Genomic DNA, 15977 nt, shown 5'->3' with positions numbered 1-15977 from the left:
CTTGAAGAATCCATTTCAAGTTATTTCTCTTTCACTATAACTAGAAACCCATTCCATCTTAAAAGTACTGTGAAAATATGAATACGCCACTTATTGCACTATGACTCATCTTAAATAATAAAAATGATTCTTTAATTCTAATAACAATATTAAGTTATAACTATTTAATATATGTAAATAATCAGTACAGCTATTACTTATACTCAACTCAATGCAATAAACATTTAAAAAATAAACATCCTATTGATGCTAATAAAATAATCAAACTATCAATGAACTTAAGAAATCGATTAACCTACTGGCTAGTTATTACCTAAAAAAACTTAGCATTAACAATACTGACCTAAAATTCTTTAAGATTATTTATGGCAAGGGTTCTTGACTTTGGCTATATATTAGAATTACCTAGAGAGACAGTAAAACCATCAGTGCCTGAGTTACACTCCCCATATCCTATTTTATTTGGCCTGAGAAAAATGTTAAAAGTTGAAAGCCCTATCTTGGACTCTGTGATAAATCTGTTGATGATGCATTACTTTACAGATAACTGCTAAATAAAAATCTAGAAATATGATCTCAGTAACAAGAATAAAGGAATAACAGAAGTGATTATAATTTAAACACTGTATAAAAGAGAATAAATTAATACAGTATCACAATGCAAATGAGAGACAAAATTGAGTCCCTTTAATAACATTTTCTAACCTCAATACTATATAAGATAATGTTTCCTTAAACTACTTTCCAATACCTTCAATTCTCTATAGTGTGTCTGAAGAGAAAAATTCCTGTTAAGAAAATAAAAACTACATGACTTTAGTCTTTACCTGAGAATTGAAAGAATGAATAAGTTCAAAATATTTCCCCTATGAAGACAGCACATACATGTGCATAATCAGCCTACAATACTCCCTTTATAACAGGGTCCAATGAAGTTTGTGTCTCTGGGCAATGAGATAAAAAGCTATTAACTGTAAATATTTGTCATTTTAGCATACTTTGACAGAATTTAGTTTTTCCTCCAAAAACAGCTGACAATGTATGAGATTTACTAGCAACATGACCTAGCATGGAGGGATGAATAAAGAACATTATAATGTTCAACACACTTCAGAATATCTTTGTTACAAACCAGAAGGTAAAACTTAAAAAAAAAAAAAAAAAATTAAGGAGAAGTAGCCCAATTAGAATAAAGTTAAAAGAACCACTATTAAAGCAAGTTACACAGGGTGAGGAAATCAGCTTAACTTCCACATAATTTCATTTTTGTCACATTCTCAAAATCTTTTGAGGTGGTAGGTACTCTCCAAGACACATAAGAGATAATAACCCAATAAAGAACTAAATATTTGTCTTCAGTTAAATATTAGAGAACACATTAATTATATTAAATGTATTAAATATAATCCAAAATTTAGTGACATATTATAAAACTAATAACCCAGGTGTCAGTATCCTGGTAAAGATTTTGAGATTCTGAAGGAAGCACACTTTGAATTCAGAATGGTTAGAAAGATATACATGTCTATGTCATTAAAGACAATCAGATTTTTAATTACAGATCTATAGTTTCAATAAACAACTTCATATTCATCTCTCATGGAAATATGATACAAAATTTTAAAAGAATATCCGGCCTCAGAAGGAACACTCCCTCAAATAGTTGTTGAATTAGCTCCTAGTTATTTACTGACATAAGAACTACAATTTTAACTTACAACTCCTCAAATCTATCAATGGTTAAACCCATAAAGAGTGAACTGGTGAGCAGAAGCTGAGGTAACAGAAAAGGAAGGATCAATAAAGATAATTAGAAAGATAACCACTATGCTTAGGTCAGTCACTTTACGACTGCCAAGGTGTGCACATGCATACATATGCATGCTTATATCTATGTACACACACACACAGAGCAGATACGTCTTGTTTCACTAGTTTCAGTCTAAAGACATGACATAAATAGAAACAAAAGGCTTTGGTGCCCAGACTAGTTATGAACTAAGGATTCACTGAATGATGGATGGATGGATGAACAGATAAGAAAAACAGATATAAGAACACATTGCTGGGGGGAGGCAGCATGGCACTTAAGAACTTTAAACCAGTATCTGTGATTCACAATGCTAAGGTGATGTAAAGACATAAGAGATCCATCATAAAGTAAATGTGAGCTAAACAATAAAAATTTCACTGAAACATAAAGTAATCATAATATATATTATAAAAGCCAAAAAAGATCTGTATAGTAGGGTAAGTTATATTAGTTTTATACTATTCAGTTTAAAATATCTCTTCTTAAAAAGAAGTTGTATGTGGTTAAATGTAGGGATTAATGCATCTTACCTTCCACAGAAGGTGCCTGGTCCTGAGCTGAATACAGCATATCCTTAAAAGCCTATTAGAAAGAAAGAAAAGAAATACATGAAATCATGAATAATCTTCACAGTAAAAGCATTTTCAGCGGAATAATTACTTTTTTTTCAATATCCAGATGACTACACAGGGTCCCCCAAATTGAGAATTTAGTAAAATACTTTGATTAACTTTAATAAGCTAAAACCCAAATACTATCCTTTCATATTCAGTACTGTCCCATCTTTAAGATGAGAGCTAATATATATATACTTTAAAAATTAAGGGGAATTTGGAAAAGAATGAAAAATCATGAACATAGATTCTAGACCAAAAAAAAATCACCACTGGCGAGTCACAAATTGGCCTCCAGCATCCCTCAACCTCAGTAAAATTGACATTTGGGGCTAGATAATTCTTTATTTGTTTTTTGTATCGAGAGTGTTTTTCTTTTCCCCTTTTGTATCTAGAGATTCACTAGATACCAGCAACAACCGACCAAAAATGTCTCCAGACACTACCAAACGCCCCAGAGGACAAAAATCACCCCTCCCCAGAATCACTGGCCTACAGCATTCAAGCATATAAAAACCAAAAAAGAAGAAATAAACCTCCAAGGTAGTCTACTCCAGTTAAATCACATTCTTCCCAAATGGATTTACCATTATTTTAAGTTGGTGACCAATATATCAGTTCCATGACTAACCCCTAGCCAAGTCTGACAATACACAAAAGCCCTAAGTGAATATAACAAAGACCTAGAACTTCTTTTAAGAAAAAGGTATATATAATCACTTTTTTAAAAAATAATTTCAGATGTCCCAGGAACTACTAATTTCCAGTCTAAAAAAGAAATTAGCTCAGAAGATTTTATCAAACATCAGAAAGTATTTCAGGTCACAGACTGGAATTATATATTAAAAGTCCTATACAACTTTACAGTGGTAGTTATGCTATAGTTCTTCCATGGAATATTTTAAGAGTGTAAATGCGTACATTGCTTAGAGTAGAATAAATTTCCAGAAGTAGAAAATTACAAGAGGAAAGAAACAAAAAAAATCCAGCCAGAGAAACTTCAGAGAATAAAACTACCCTCAGTTCTGTTCAGTTGCTCAGTCGTGTCCAACTCTGTGACCCCATGGCCTGCAGCACACCAGGCTTCCCTGCCATCACCAACTCCCAGAGCTTGCTCAAACTCATGTACTACCATGGAACCAGATAATATCAGAGACTCAAACACCTGACTGAAGTTTTTCTACTTCTTAAGTATGATAGGCTTATGTACATAAATCAGATGATGTTACCAGTAAGTAAATAAACCACCAATGACTAGCAGAAAAGCTTGTATGCAGTAGGAACTCAATACATAGCTCTTGAATTCAAAAGGGTTTCTTATTAGCACACTGAAAAAGCAAAGTAAGTAAAATCTCTGATATGTAATGCAAATGAATTAAATTTGCAAAAGGAAAATTTACCAAATTAAGGTTTAAAAAGATTAAATTTTATAAAGAGAAAGATTAAGATAGTCTTCATTTTGATTATAAACTAAATCAGTTTCATTTAAATCAAGACAACTCTCAGTAAAATCAAGGATAATTCTTTTTGCTTCTTACTACTTCAGTTTTCTTCTGAATAAGAGACCTTCTATGTTTTTGACAGTAATAGACTTTAGAGGACTCTATAAATAGGACACCATCCCCTGACTGTGACTAGAGAATAGCCCCCAGTTGGGAAACCACCTGGGGAAAATCCTACAGAGTATTGTCTACATTAGTTCCCATGACTGTCTATTACATGACTCAGCTGAGGAGAACTGCATCCAAATACACAAAACAACAAAATTGAGTTTCCTCATTCATGCTGTTTTAGTTTAAGGAAATCCAATACATTATATAAAATTCTGAATCTGTATAATAACTAAAATCAATATGTATTCATTTGCATCACTAAAGGTTTCTCTGATCACTGAGAAGGGCACGGATGTGATTCCTGGTCGGGAACTAAGATCCCACAAGCTGTGTGGTACAGCCAAAAGAAAAAGATCCAAAGCAATCCTTACACAGCATCTCTACTGTAATCTCTGAGTATGAAGTTATTTTTGTTATGTTGTTCAGCCATTCAGTCGTGTCTGACTCTACGACCCCAAGGACTGCAGCACACCAGGCTTTCCCTGTCCTTCACCATCTCCCAGAGCTTGCTCAAATTCATGTCCATTGAGTCATTGATGCCATCCAACCATCTCATCCTCTGCCGTCCCCTTCTCCCCTTGCCTTCAATCTTTCTCAGCATCAAGGTCTTTTCCAGTGAGTCGGATCTTTGCATCAGGTGGCTAAAGTATTGGCGCTTCAGCATCAGTCTTTCTTTCTAATTAATATCCAGGATTGATTTCCTTTAGGATTGACTGGTTGGATCTCCTTGCAGTCCAAGGGACTCTCAAGAGTCTTCTCCAACACCATGGCTCAAAAGCATCAATTCTGCAGTGTTCAGCCTTCTCTTTACATTATAATGTTATTGAAATATATACAAACTAGGATAAAACTCTTAGTGTTTATAACAATACATATGACAGTAAAATCTTACAAATTAAATCCAAACACAATCACAAAACCAGTATTATTAAATCAACATTAACATGACAGGAAACAAGATGTTTGCTGAATTAAAATCTGAATTGGTAACATGAATACAATGCCATTTTGCCTATTCTGAGTTTGGAATGCCCAGATGACTATGTCAGATGGGATCTACTATGAGGCAGTACAGTCAGCTATCTATCAGGAGGCAGTACAGTCAGTGGCTAGAGGCTATGGAGTCAGGTAATATGTATGCAAACCAACTCTACCACTTATTAGCTATGTAACCATAAAAAATTAACTTCTCTATACTTCAGTACCCTCATCTGTAAAATAGGACTAGTAATTACACATACCTCACAGGTCTACTGTACAAATTAAAAACTTAAAACACAAATCCTTAGATTAATTATGATTATTATTGAATAATATCATATATATTATTATACACAAGGAGTATTTTGATAAGTGCCTGGAACACAGAAGATGCTCAAAGAATGTTAGCTAACAGAATGTGAACTACCACAAAACTTATGTTATACAGTGGGCTATCGCATCATTTGGCCATCCACCTGCTAGACATGACTACATCATTTACGCATTAGAAATGCCTCAGTTCTTAATTGACTCTTCACAAAGCAGTATAACACTACTTGGAGCCAACACGACCAAACAAGCATAAACAGAGACACTGCAATCTCCTGGCATCTAGGTTATAAGATGGTCAAGTAGATGATTTAGAATATCCTCCTATTATATTTTCTGAAGATTGCTGACATGAGTACACAGAGTTTTTAATTCTTATAAGAAACCTACAGATTCCTAAGAGAACATATGCAGTCTCAATCTCTATACACTGTATTTTTTCCTGCACATATTTTACTTTTATTTTGTTTTACTGGAGTATAATTGTTTTACAATGTTGTGTTAGTTTCTGCTGTACAATGAAGTGAATCAGCTATATGTACACTTATATCCCCTCCCTCAAGGACCTCCCTCCCACCCCACCGTCCTATCCCACCCATTTACATCATCACAGAACACCAAGCTGAGCTTCCTGTCCCATACAGCAGGTTCTCACTACTACCCATCTTACACACAGTAGTATATATGAGAACAGACATATGGACACAGGGTGGGGGGCATGGGAGAAGGGGAGGGTGGGACAAATTGGGAGATTAGGATTGACCTATGTACACTTTAAACAACAAGGACTCCTAATTTTATTGCTTAAACTTTCCACAATATATCTATTGTACAAAATAGGGTATAGTTCAATAATACTGCCAATACAAGCTTCTTATGTTGTTAATTTTTAATAACCCACAGTAGATCATCACTGGACTTCCCTGGTGGCTTAGTGGTAAAGAATCTACTTGCCAATGCAGGAGACATGGGTTCGATCCCTGAGTTGGGAATATGCCCTGGAGAAGGAAATGGCAACCCACTCCAGTATTCTTATCTGGGAAATCCCACGGAAAGAGAAGCCTGGTGGGCTACAGTCCATGGGGTCGCAAAAGAGTTGGACATGACTTAGCAACTAAACAACAAAGATTCTCTCTGATCTCCTTTCCAAACCCATGGGTTTCACAGACCATTTCATAGAACAAGGATCAGAAGCAAAAAGATTCCTTGTTGTTGTTCTTCAGTCTCCAGTCGTGTCCAACTCTTTGCAACACCATGGACTGCAGCACGCCAGGTTTCCCTGTCCATCATCATCTCCTGGAGTTTGCCCAAGTTCAGGGCCATTGAGTCGGTGATGCCATCCAACCATCTCATCATCTATCGTCCCCTTCTCCTCCTGCCCCCAATCCTTCCCAGCATAGGGTCTTTTCTAATGAGCTGGCTCTTCGCATCAGGTGGCCAAAGTATTGGAGCATCAGATTCAGCATCAGTCCTTTCAATGAGTATTCAGGGTAGAAAGATTCCTACTGTGTCAACTTGCTATTAGCCTCGCACATGACATACCATAAATATTATCATCTTCATTAACAAAATATCTAATTTATATTTTTCACATACGCTTCAACATCCAAAGCAAGCACACTGCAATCCAATTACTGGATTAATGAACAATAAAATAAACACAGGCATTTGAAGAGAAAGGGCAAGGAATATTTGTTATAAACCTTTAAAGGAAGCATTATCCCTGTTAACAGAGCTTAATAATTCAATAAAATTTACATAAGATTTTTTCAAATGGCACTGACTATAATTTTGATATATACTTAAAAATATGTACACTATGCCTGATCTACACTCCCCAGAAACACTCTCCAATTATCTCTTATCTTCTTTGTGTATTCCCTTTCTTTTTATCACTTATTTATGGCCGCAGGGGCTCTTCATTGCAGCATGTGGGCTTAGTTGCCCTGTGGCATATGAGATTTTAGTTCCCCGACCAGGGATTGAACCCACATCCCCTGCATTGGAAGGTGGATTCTTAACTACTCAACTACCAGGAAATCCCCCATCAGTTCAGTTCAGTTCAGTCACTCAGTTGTGTCTGACTCTTTGCGACCCCATGAATCGCAGCACACCAGGCCTCCCTGTCCATCACCAATTCCCGGAGTTCACTGAGACACGTCCATCGAGTCAGCAATGCCATCCAGCCATCTCATCCTCTGTCGTCCCCTTCTCCTCCTGCCCCCAATCCCTCCCAGCATCAGAGTCTTTTCCAATGAGTCAACTCTTCGCATGAGGTGGCCAAAGTACTGGAGTTTCAGCTTTAGCATCATTCCTTCCAAAGAAATCCCAGGGCTGATCTCCTTCAGAATGGACTGGTTGGATCTCCTTGCAGTCCAAGGGACGCTCAAGAGTCTTCTCCAACACCACAGCTCGAAAGCATCAATTCTTCGGCATTCAGCCTTCTTCACAGTCCAACTCTCACATCCATACATGACCACAGGAAAAACCATAGCTTTGACTAGACAAACCTTTGTTGGCAAAGTAATGTCTCTGCTTTTGAATATGCTATCTAGGTTGGTCATAACTTTCCTTTCAAGGAGTAAGTGTCTTTTAATTTCATGGCTGCACTCACCATCTGCAGTGATTTTGGAGCCCCAAAAAATAAAGTCTGACATGGTTTCCACTGTTTCCCCATCTATTTCCCATGAAGTGATGGGACCGGATGCCATGATCTTTGTTTTCTGAATGTTGAGCTTTAAGCCAACTTTTTCACTCTCTGCTTTCACTTTCATCAAGAGGCTTTTTAGTTCCTCTTCACTTTCTGCCATAAGGGTGGTGTCATCTGCATATCTGAGGTTATTGATATTTTTCCTGGCAATCTTGATTCCAGCTTGTGCTTCTTCCAGCCCAGCGTTTCTCATGATGTACTCTGCATAGAAGTTAAATAAGCAGGGTGACAATATACAGCCTTGATGTACTCCTTTTCCTATTTGGAACCAGTCTGTTGTTCCATGTCCACTTCTAAGTGTTGCTTCCTGACCTGCATACAGGTTTCTCAAGAGGCAAGTCAGGTGGTCTGGTATTCCCATCTCTTTCAGAATTTTCCACAGTTTATTGTGATCCACACAGTCAAAGGCTTTGGCATAGTCAATAAAGCAGAAATAGATGTTTTTCTGGAACTCTCTTGCTTTTTCCATGATCCAGCTGGGAGGACCAACCCCATGTCCAAGGAGCCGTGGCTGCGCGGGCGCAGGAGGGCCTAGAGGAGCTATCCCACGTTGAAGGTCAGGAAGGGCGGCAGTGAGAGGATACCCCTCGTCCAAGGTAAGGAGCAGCGGCTGCGCTTTGCTGGAGCAGCCGTGAAGAGATACCCCATGCCCAAGGTAAGAGAAACTCAAGTAAGATGGTAGGTGTTGCAAGAGGGCATCAGAGGGCAGACACACTGAAACCATACTCACAGAAAACTAGTCAATCTAATCACACTAGGACCACAGCCTTGTCTAACTCAATGAAACTAAGCCATGCCCGTGGGGCAACCCAAGATGGGCAGGTCATGGTGGAGAGATCTGACAGAATGAAATTCCCTATATTCCCCTTTTAATCTCTTCACCAGAAATACTGAGTAGTCTGTGAATAATGTGCAAGTCAGTTACATTTGACCTGGTTTGTCTCACTATCCAGAAATCAGTCATATTTTCCTGATACTAAAGTGCTAGGAACAGTTCTATAAATCAAATTATAAACCTCAGAAGAGGGCACTGGGCATTCTCAAGAGTCCTGTACAAAGAATGACTATCTAATTTACCTTTATTTCTATCCCCAAATACAAATAAACTAACTGAGCTCTGTTTTTGATGATAGAAATAATCTGTCAAGTTAGAAAAAAATAGAAATCTTTATAATCTAATCTAATAAAATTTTAAATTAATGTATTCTCATATATGCTTAACAATCCTATAGTATATTAGACACCTATAGTATAGTAGAAGCATTACGCATGGCTCAATTTTCATGGAATTTAAATGTATCCCATCAGCAAGCTGGAGAAGAAAATGGCAACCATTCCAGTATTCTTGCCTGGAAAATCCCATCTATGGGGTTGCAAAGAAACATGACTTAACTGAGCACCATCAGTAAAAGGTAATTCAATATACAAAAGTTGTCACAACATTAAAGTATTAATGAATTTGTTAAATGTATAAAATATATGTAATTTATAATAGGAAGAACCAACTTGGAGTATGTCTTGTTATATCTGTATTTATACATTTCCTCCCTAACATACTGTGATATCCACTGACATGGTTTTTACCATTTCTATGTAGGTATCTCCCTAATCTAAATCCTCAGCCACATGTCTGCTAACACATATACAAAATGTTTAAAATTCATTTTCTTCCCAAAGCCTACACTTTTCATGTCTTTATTTCTGTTAATGTCACTGCCAGTAACCACATCACACAGATTAACAATCTTAATTATTGTCTCACTCCTTCAGTAAATACTTGTGTATCTGCTACGTGCCAGGCCTGTTTTAGGCACCTGGGATATACTATGAGGAAAAAAAAAATCCTTGTCCTAGGGGGTTAACATTTTTTTATGCTCCTCCCTTGATCTGATTCAGTCAATGCCACCACCCCAACCTCTTTTACTTCATTCTCTCCCATCCTCTCACCTAAACTATTTCAATGGACTCCTACTGCTCATTCTTTAATCCATGTTTCGAGAAAAAGACATGTTACCCATTATTTGGAGTGAAATGTTATTTTCTAAAATTTACCTCTAATTTTGGCCTCTCAATTTTCTGATACTCTCCTTTTTATTTCCAACACTTTTCTAAATCATTAGATTTTTATGTCAGATGCAATAACTAGCCTCTGAAATAGCCTCCAATGATTCCTAACTCCTGGTAGTAACACTCTCGTGCAATCCCCTTCCATACTAAATAGGACTGATCTGTATAGCCAATGGGGCTTCTCCATTGGCTCAGCGGTAAAGAATCTGCCTGCAACGCAGGAGCCATGGGAGCTGCAGATTTGATCCCTGGGTCAGGAAAATCCCCTGGAAAAGGGAATGGCTACCAGTATTCTTGCCTGGAAAATCCCCATGGACAGAGGAGCCTGGTGGGCTACAGTCCATGGGGTTGCAGAGTTGGACACGACTGACACGACTGAGCATGCATGCATGAGCGTACAGCCAATAGAATACTGCATACATGACAGAATACTCCTTCCAAGGTTAGGCCATAAAAGGCACTGCGGCATTCATCTTGCTCTTTCTTCGATTCCCCACTCTAGAAAAAGCCAGTCATGAAGAAACTGAAGCACCCCTATGGAGAGATCCAAGAGGTAAGGAACTGAGGCCTCCTAAAAAAAAGTCAGCACAAATTTGTGAACCATTTGAGTGAGCTATTCTAGAATCGGATCCAGTCCCCGGCAAGCCTTGAGATGACTGCAGCCCTGACTGACATCTTGACCACAACCTCACAAAATATCCTGAGCCAGAATCACCCAGTTAAGCTGCTTCCAAACTCTTTACACACAGAAAGATAATAAATGTTTCTTATTGTTTCAGTAGTTATAGGTAGTTTGTTACAGAGTAACAGATATTTAATACATGAGGCTATATTTGAAAAATATTTTTATATCACAGAATGTAATGTTATTAGATCATAACCAACATCTTTGGCTTGTCTTGATCAAAGTACCTAAAATTTATATTTACATAAAGATACAAAAACTATGGAAAGGAAGACTATGACAATTTCAAGAAGTGATTTATTTAGCAATAACAAGCAAAACTGCATTCCCGTAAGTCACAGCCACCAATACGGTAATTTAACTTACACTGAATGCCCTTGAGAAATCAGATAGCTGCATTTCTGGGCTGGGACAGAATAAATCTGACAGATTACATCAGCATCTTCCTTACCTAAGGATCCTGTTCTGACAGTAACATGCAGCTGATAACAAATGTTCTTTTATAACTAATTAAACCTATATGGTTCATTCTTACATTCACAGTGGTAACAGTTGTAAATTCTCTAAGGGCAGAGAGTAATCTCACTTCAGTTCTTACGGGGCATAGCATCTATCACAGTAAAAGTCAAAATATGTTTGTAAACTGCACAGACTTTGTAACATAAAGCCTAAATATCCAAAATCAGCACATCAGTTAATTTTTAAAGTGTTAACTATGTTATTTTTATTTAATTATTTTATAGCATTTCTAGTTTCATGAAACACCAAAATGCAAAGTCATTTCTTTTGTCCAAATTTTCATTATTTTTGTTAATTGCCACACAAAATTCAAACCTCTTTCATTTACTAGCCACAAGAAAAGTTCCTAGTGTGTTTGACTTCCAGTCCTCTTTAATATATAAGGTTTACACAGGTTGATAAAACATTGAATTTTGTCCAAATATAATAGTATGGCAACATAAAATTCCCACTCTGTTCTTACGAACAGTTTGCTAGTTTATCTGAAAGAAAACAAAAAAGGAACCCAAAGGTTCTGCAATACACCTATACACTTCATAAAAATGGTTTCTAATCCATGAGTCCAAGACCAGTTCACAGCTCCAATTTCAATACTACCAGCTATCATCATTTAGTTTCCAAGGAATTTCATGACATTGAAAGAGGGTATTGGTATACTAAAAGACTGAGTACCAACACCCTAAAATAAATATCTACTGAATAAATGAATAAAAGAAGGCGATGGCACCCCACTCCAATACTCTTGCCTGGAAGATCCCATGGAAGGAGGAGCCTGGTAGGCTGCAGTCCATGGGGTCGCTGGGAGTCGGACACGACTGAACGACTTCACTTTCACGCATTGGAGAAGGAAATGGCAACCCACTCCAGCGTTCTTGGCTGGAGAATCCCAGGGACAGGGGAGCCTGGTGGGCTGCTGTTTCTGGGGTCGCACAGAATTGGACACGACTGAAGCGACTTAGCAGCAGCAGCAGAAGCATGGCTTATTTTTAATGATAGAAATTAACAGCTATACATTATTGAAAAGTATCTTCTACAGATCAGGCCCTTGCTGGCAATTTCATATACTGTTGCTATTTAGTCACTAAGTCATGTCTGACTCTTTGCGATCCCACGGACTGTAGCCTACCAGGCTCTTCTGTCTATGGGATCACCTGCCAAGGATACCTCAGTGGGCTGCCATTTTCTTCTCCAGGGGATCCTCCCAACCCAAGGATCAAACCCACATCTCCTGCTTGGCAGGCAGATTCTTTACCACTATGCCACCTGGGAAGCCCTTTCATGTATTATTATATCTAATTCTCATAATAATCTTGAAAGGAAATATTATCCTCATTTTGCACCAAGAAAACTGAGGTTCAGAGAAATAAAATAACTGTTTAAAAGGCCACAGCCAATAAATGAGGGAAATGCAATTAAAGCAAAAAATTTAGATAAAATTAAAGCTATCTTCTCTACTGCCTTCAAGATGAATGGACTCCACACATCTTTCAAAGAATTTTTTACTTTATCCTACTCATTCCTAAAGGTTCCATCCCATTTTCATCATTCTTGTTAACAGATAAATTTCTCAAACAAAAAGTACAGATATGTTGTCTAAATTACTTTTAACCTCTTCAAACTTGGAATAAAGTTAGCAGAAGAAAATCTGTGTTCAGAATTTTGTCATATCCAAAGGCCTACCTTAATCCTTATTCTGATTAACCTGTCTACAAAGCATGTCACTGCTGACAGTCCATTTACCCTTCACACCCTTAACTCCTATGACAACTTATTTTCCAAGACTTCCTCTGTCTCTCTTTTTCTGTGTTACATACTTTCCACTAGTGACTTAATTCTTTAACTACTATCTCAATTATAATGACTTATCTTTTGATATAATTTTTCAAATTCCAGCTAGTAGTTATCTCTACATATAGATATTTCACAAATGAAATCAGCATGAATTTACCACCTCCTAAAGTAGCTAGTCTCTACCACTTTCCTTGCGTTTAAACCACTGTATTAAATTCTTACCACTTTCCTTACGTTTAAACCATTGTATTAAATTCTTCCCTCCTTCAACCTCTATATCTGGCTAGCCATCCAACCTGTTATTTAAAGCATAAATATTAAACCACCTACATAAATCACTGTGCTAAGCAAAAGAAAAGTGATACATTTAAAAATGTCTACTAATACAATTTTGTAAAGTTTAAAAATAAAATAAAATTAAAAAAAAATAAAATAAAAATGTCTAATAGGAACTTCCCTAGCAGTCCAGTGGTTAAGACTCTGTATTCCCAATGCAGCTGACACAGGTTTGATCCCTGAATGGGGAACTAAGGTCCTGCATGCCGCATGGCATGGCCAAAACAAAAGTTTAATAGTATTATTTTATCTTTACCAATAATATTTTTATTTAAAAAATCTAACTATTAAAATATTGTGTATGTTTGCAATTAAGCAACTTGGAAGGGGGATGATACTTTAGTAGGATATTGTGTGTTTAACAAGGCAAGTTCACAATATATGCACTTAATTATTATTGTTGATTATTGATATCATGTTGTTTAAATTTTTTAAACATAAAGTTGGTTAAACAATGGTCTCATAAATTTTCCTAACATAAAACCTATCATATTACATAACACTGTCTCTAAAATAGAAGAAAGGTCAAGAAGGAATGCCCAAATTCTGCACTTGATAGTAATTTCCTTCCCTAAAACACTTTTTTCTCTAATACATTACACTTACAAACCAATTCGGAAATTTTAATAAGGCTTACAACAAAAATGCAAAAGAAAAAGGGAAAAGTGACCAATTTTCTTCCCAGTTTTTCACCTCTACCAAAAACCAAAAAATCTTTCAAAAATGTATAATCTTTTTTTCTTTCATCAATAACCATCAGCAAGTGTAACAAAGTTTATGTTCTATGAAATACTCAGTTCAGTTCAATTCAGTCACTCAGTCATGTCCAACTCTGCAACCCCATGAACTGCGGCACGCCAGGCCTCCCTGTCCATCACCAACTCCTGGAGTCCACCCAAACTCATGTCCATTGAGTCGATGATGCCATCCAACCATCTTATCCTCTGTCGTCCCCTTCTCCTCCTGCCTTCAATCTTTCCCAGCATCAGGGTCTTTTCAAATGAGTCAGCTCTTGGCAGCAGGTAACCAAAATACTGGGAGTTTCAGCTTCAGCATCAGTCCTTCCAATGAATGTTCAGGACTTATTTCCTTTAGGATGGACTGGTTGGATCTCCTTGCAGTCTAAGGGACTCTCAAGAGTCTTCTCCAATGCCACCATTCAAAGGTATCAATTCTTCGGTGCTCAGCTTCCTTTATAGTCCAACATCCATACCAAGACTACTGGAAAAACCATAGCCTTGACTAGACGGACCTTTGTTGACAAAGTCAAGTCTCTGCTTTTTAATATGCTGTCTAGGTTGGTCATAACTTTCCTTCCAAGGAGTAAGCATCTTTTCATTTCATGGCTGCAATCACCATCTGCAGTGATTTTGGAGCCCAGAAAAATAAAGTCAGCCACTGTTTCCCCATCTATTTGCCATGAAGTGATGGGACCAGATGCCATGATCTTAGTTTTCTGAATGTTGAGCTTTAAGCCAATTTTTTCACTGTCTTCTTTCACTTTCATCAAGAGGCTCTTTAGTTCTTCTTCACTTTCTGCCGTAAGGGTGGTATCATCTGCATATCTGAAGTTATTGATATTTCTCCTGGCGAGAATCTTGATTCTAGCCTGTGCTTCATCCAGTCCAGTGTTTCTCATGATGTACTCTGCATATAAGTTAAATAAGCAGGGTGACAATATACAGCCTTGACATACTCCTTTTCCTATTTGGAACCAGTCTGTTGTTCCATGTCCAGTTCTAACTGTTGCTTCCTGACCTGCATAGAGGTTTCTCAAGAGGCAGGTCAGGTGGTCTGATACTCCCATAGCCTTTTTTAAAAAGGTAAAATTCTTTCCACTTCCATTTGTTCAATAATTGAATAAACAGTCTAAGTTGTCCTTTCCTAGTTACAGTTTCACTGACCTTCCCCTAATTGTGTCAACAGTAAACGAATCAAGATGCTGCTCAACTGTTAGACTCAAACCACAAAGGATAGATATGTAATAATGGCTAATACTTACTGTGTGTAGTAACTATTAAACCTCCTGTCCTGTTTTCCAATTATTGATTCATTTCATTTCACATGATCCTCCAAAAGTAAAACATATTATTATTTCCAGTTTAAGGATAAGAGAATTGTGGCACAGAAAGGCTACATGACTTGCCCAACAGGGTTATTACAATTACAATTAAATTACAATTACAATAACAGGGTTATCACAATTTCAATTTCAGTGGTCTCTAAATCAATTCACTTTCTAATTTCTGAATCTATCAAGAACTGAATTTTTGAAAGTCCATGATACTAAGCAAACAAATCCTAGAAACAAAAAATCTTGCAATCCTCTTTAGCAAATAACTAATGGCAGCATAATCTGAAATACCAATATTTCAAATAAGCTTATTCTACTCAAAAAGAAAGATTTAATCAAAAGATGTGTGAACTACGTGATTAGAGGTGGTGATTCACCTGCTTATCAATACTTTTGTTACCTGCTATTATACAAATATTGAAAAACAGGAGAAAGACTATCATC

At 37.0% G+C, this 15977-nt stretch overlaps 1 protein-coding gene across 2 annotated transcripts in view; it reads right to left on the bottom strand.

Annotated features, from left to right (window-relative positions):
- Positions 1-15977, bottom strand: part of XPR1 (xenotropic and polytropic retrovirus receptor 1) — a 201401-nt gene that overhangs the window by 171770 nt on the left and 13654 nt on the right. For both annotated transcript variants that reach the window (XM_055582863.1, XM_055582862.1), the window contains exon 2: positions 2344-2395. In XM_055582863.1, the coding sequence (XP_055438838.1) occupies positions 2344-2395 (52 nt within the window). The remainder of the gene's footprint in view (positions 1-2343; positions 2396-15977) is intronic.

Source organism: Bubalus kerabau, chromosome 5 (assembly GCF_029407905.1).
Source record: "Bubalus kerabau isolate K-KA32 ecotype Philippines breed swamp buffalo chromosome 5, PCC_UOA_SB_1v2, whole genome shotgun sequence".
NCBI classification, from domain to species: Eukaryota; Metazoa; Chordata; class Mammalia; order Artiodactyla; family Bovidae; genus Bubalus; species Bubalus kerabau.
Note: the sequence above shows the minus strand (reverse complement) of the source record. Positions and strands in the feature narration are given on the sequence as shown.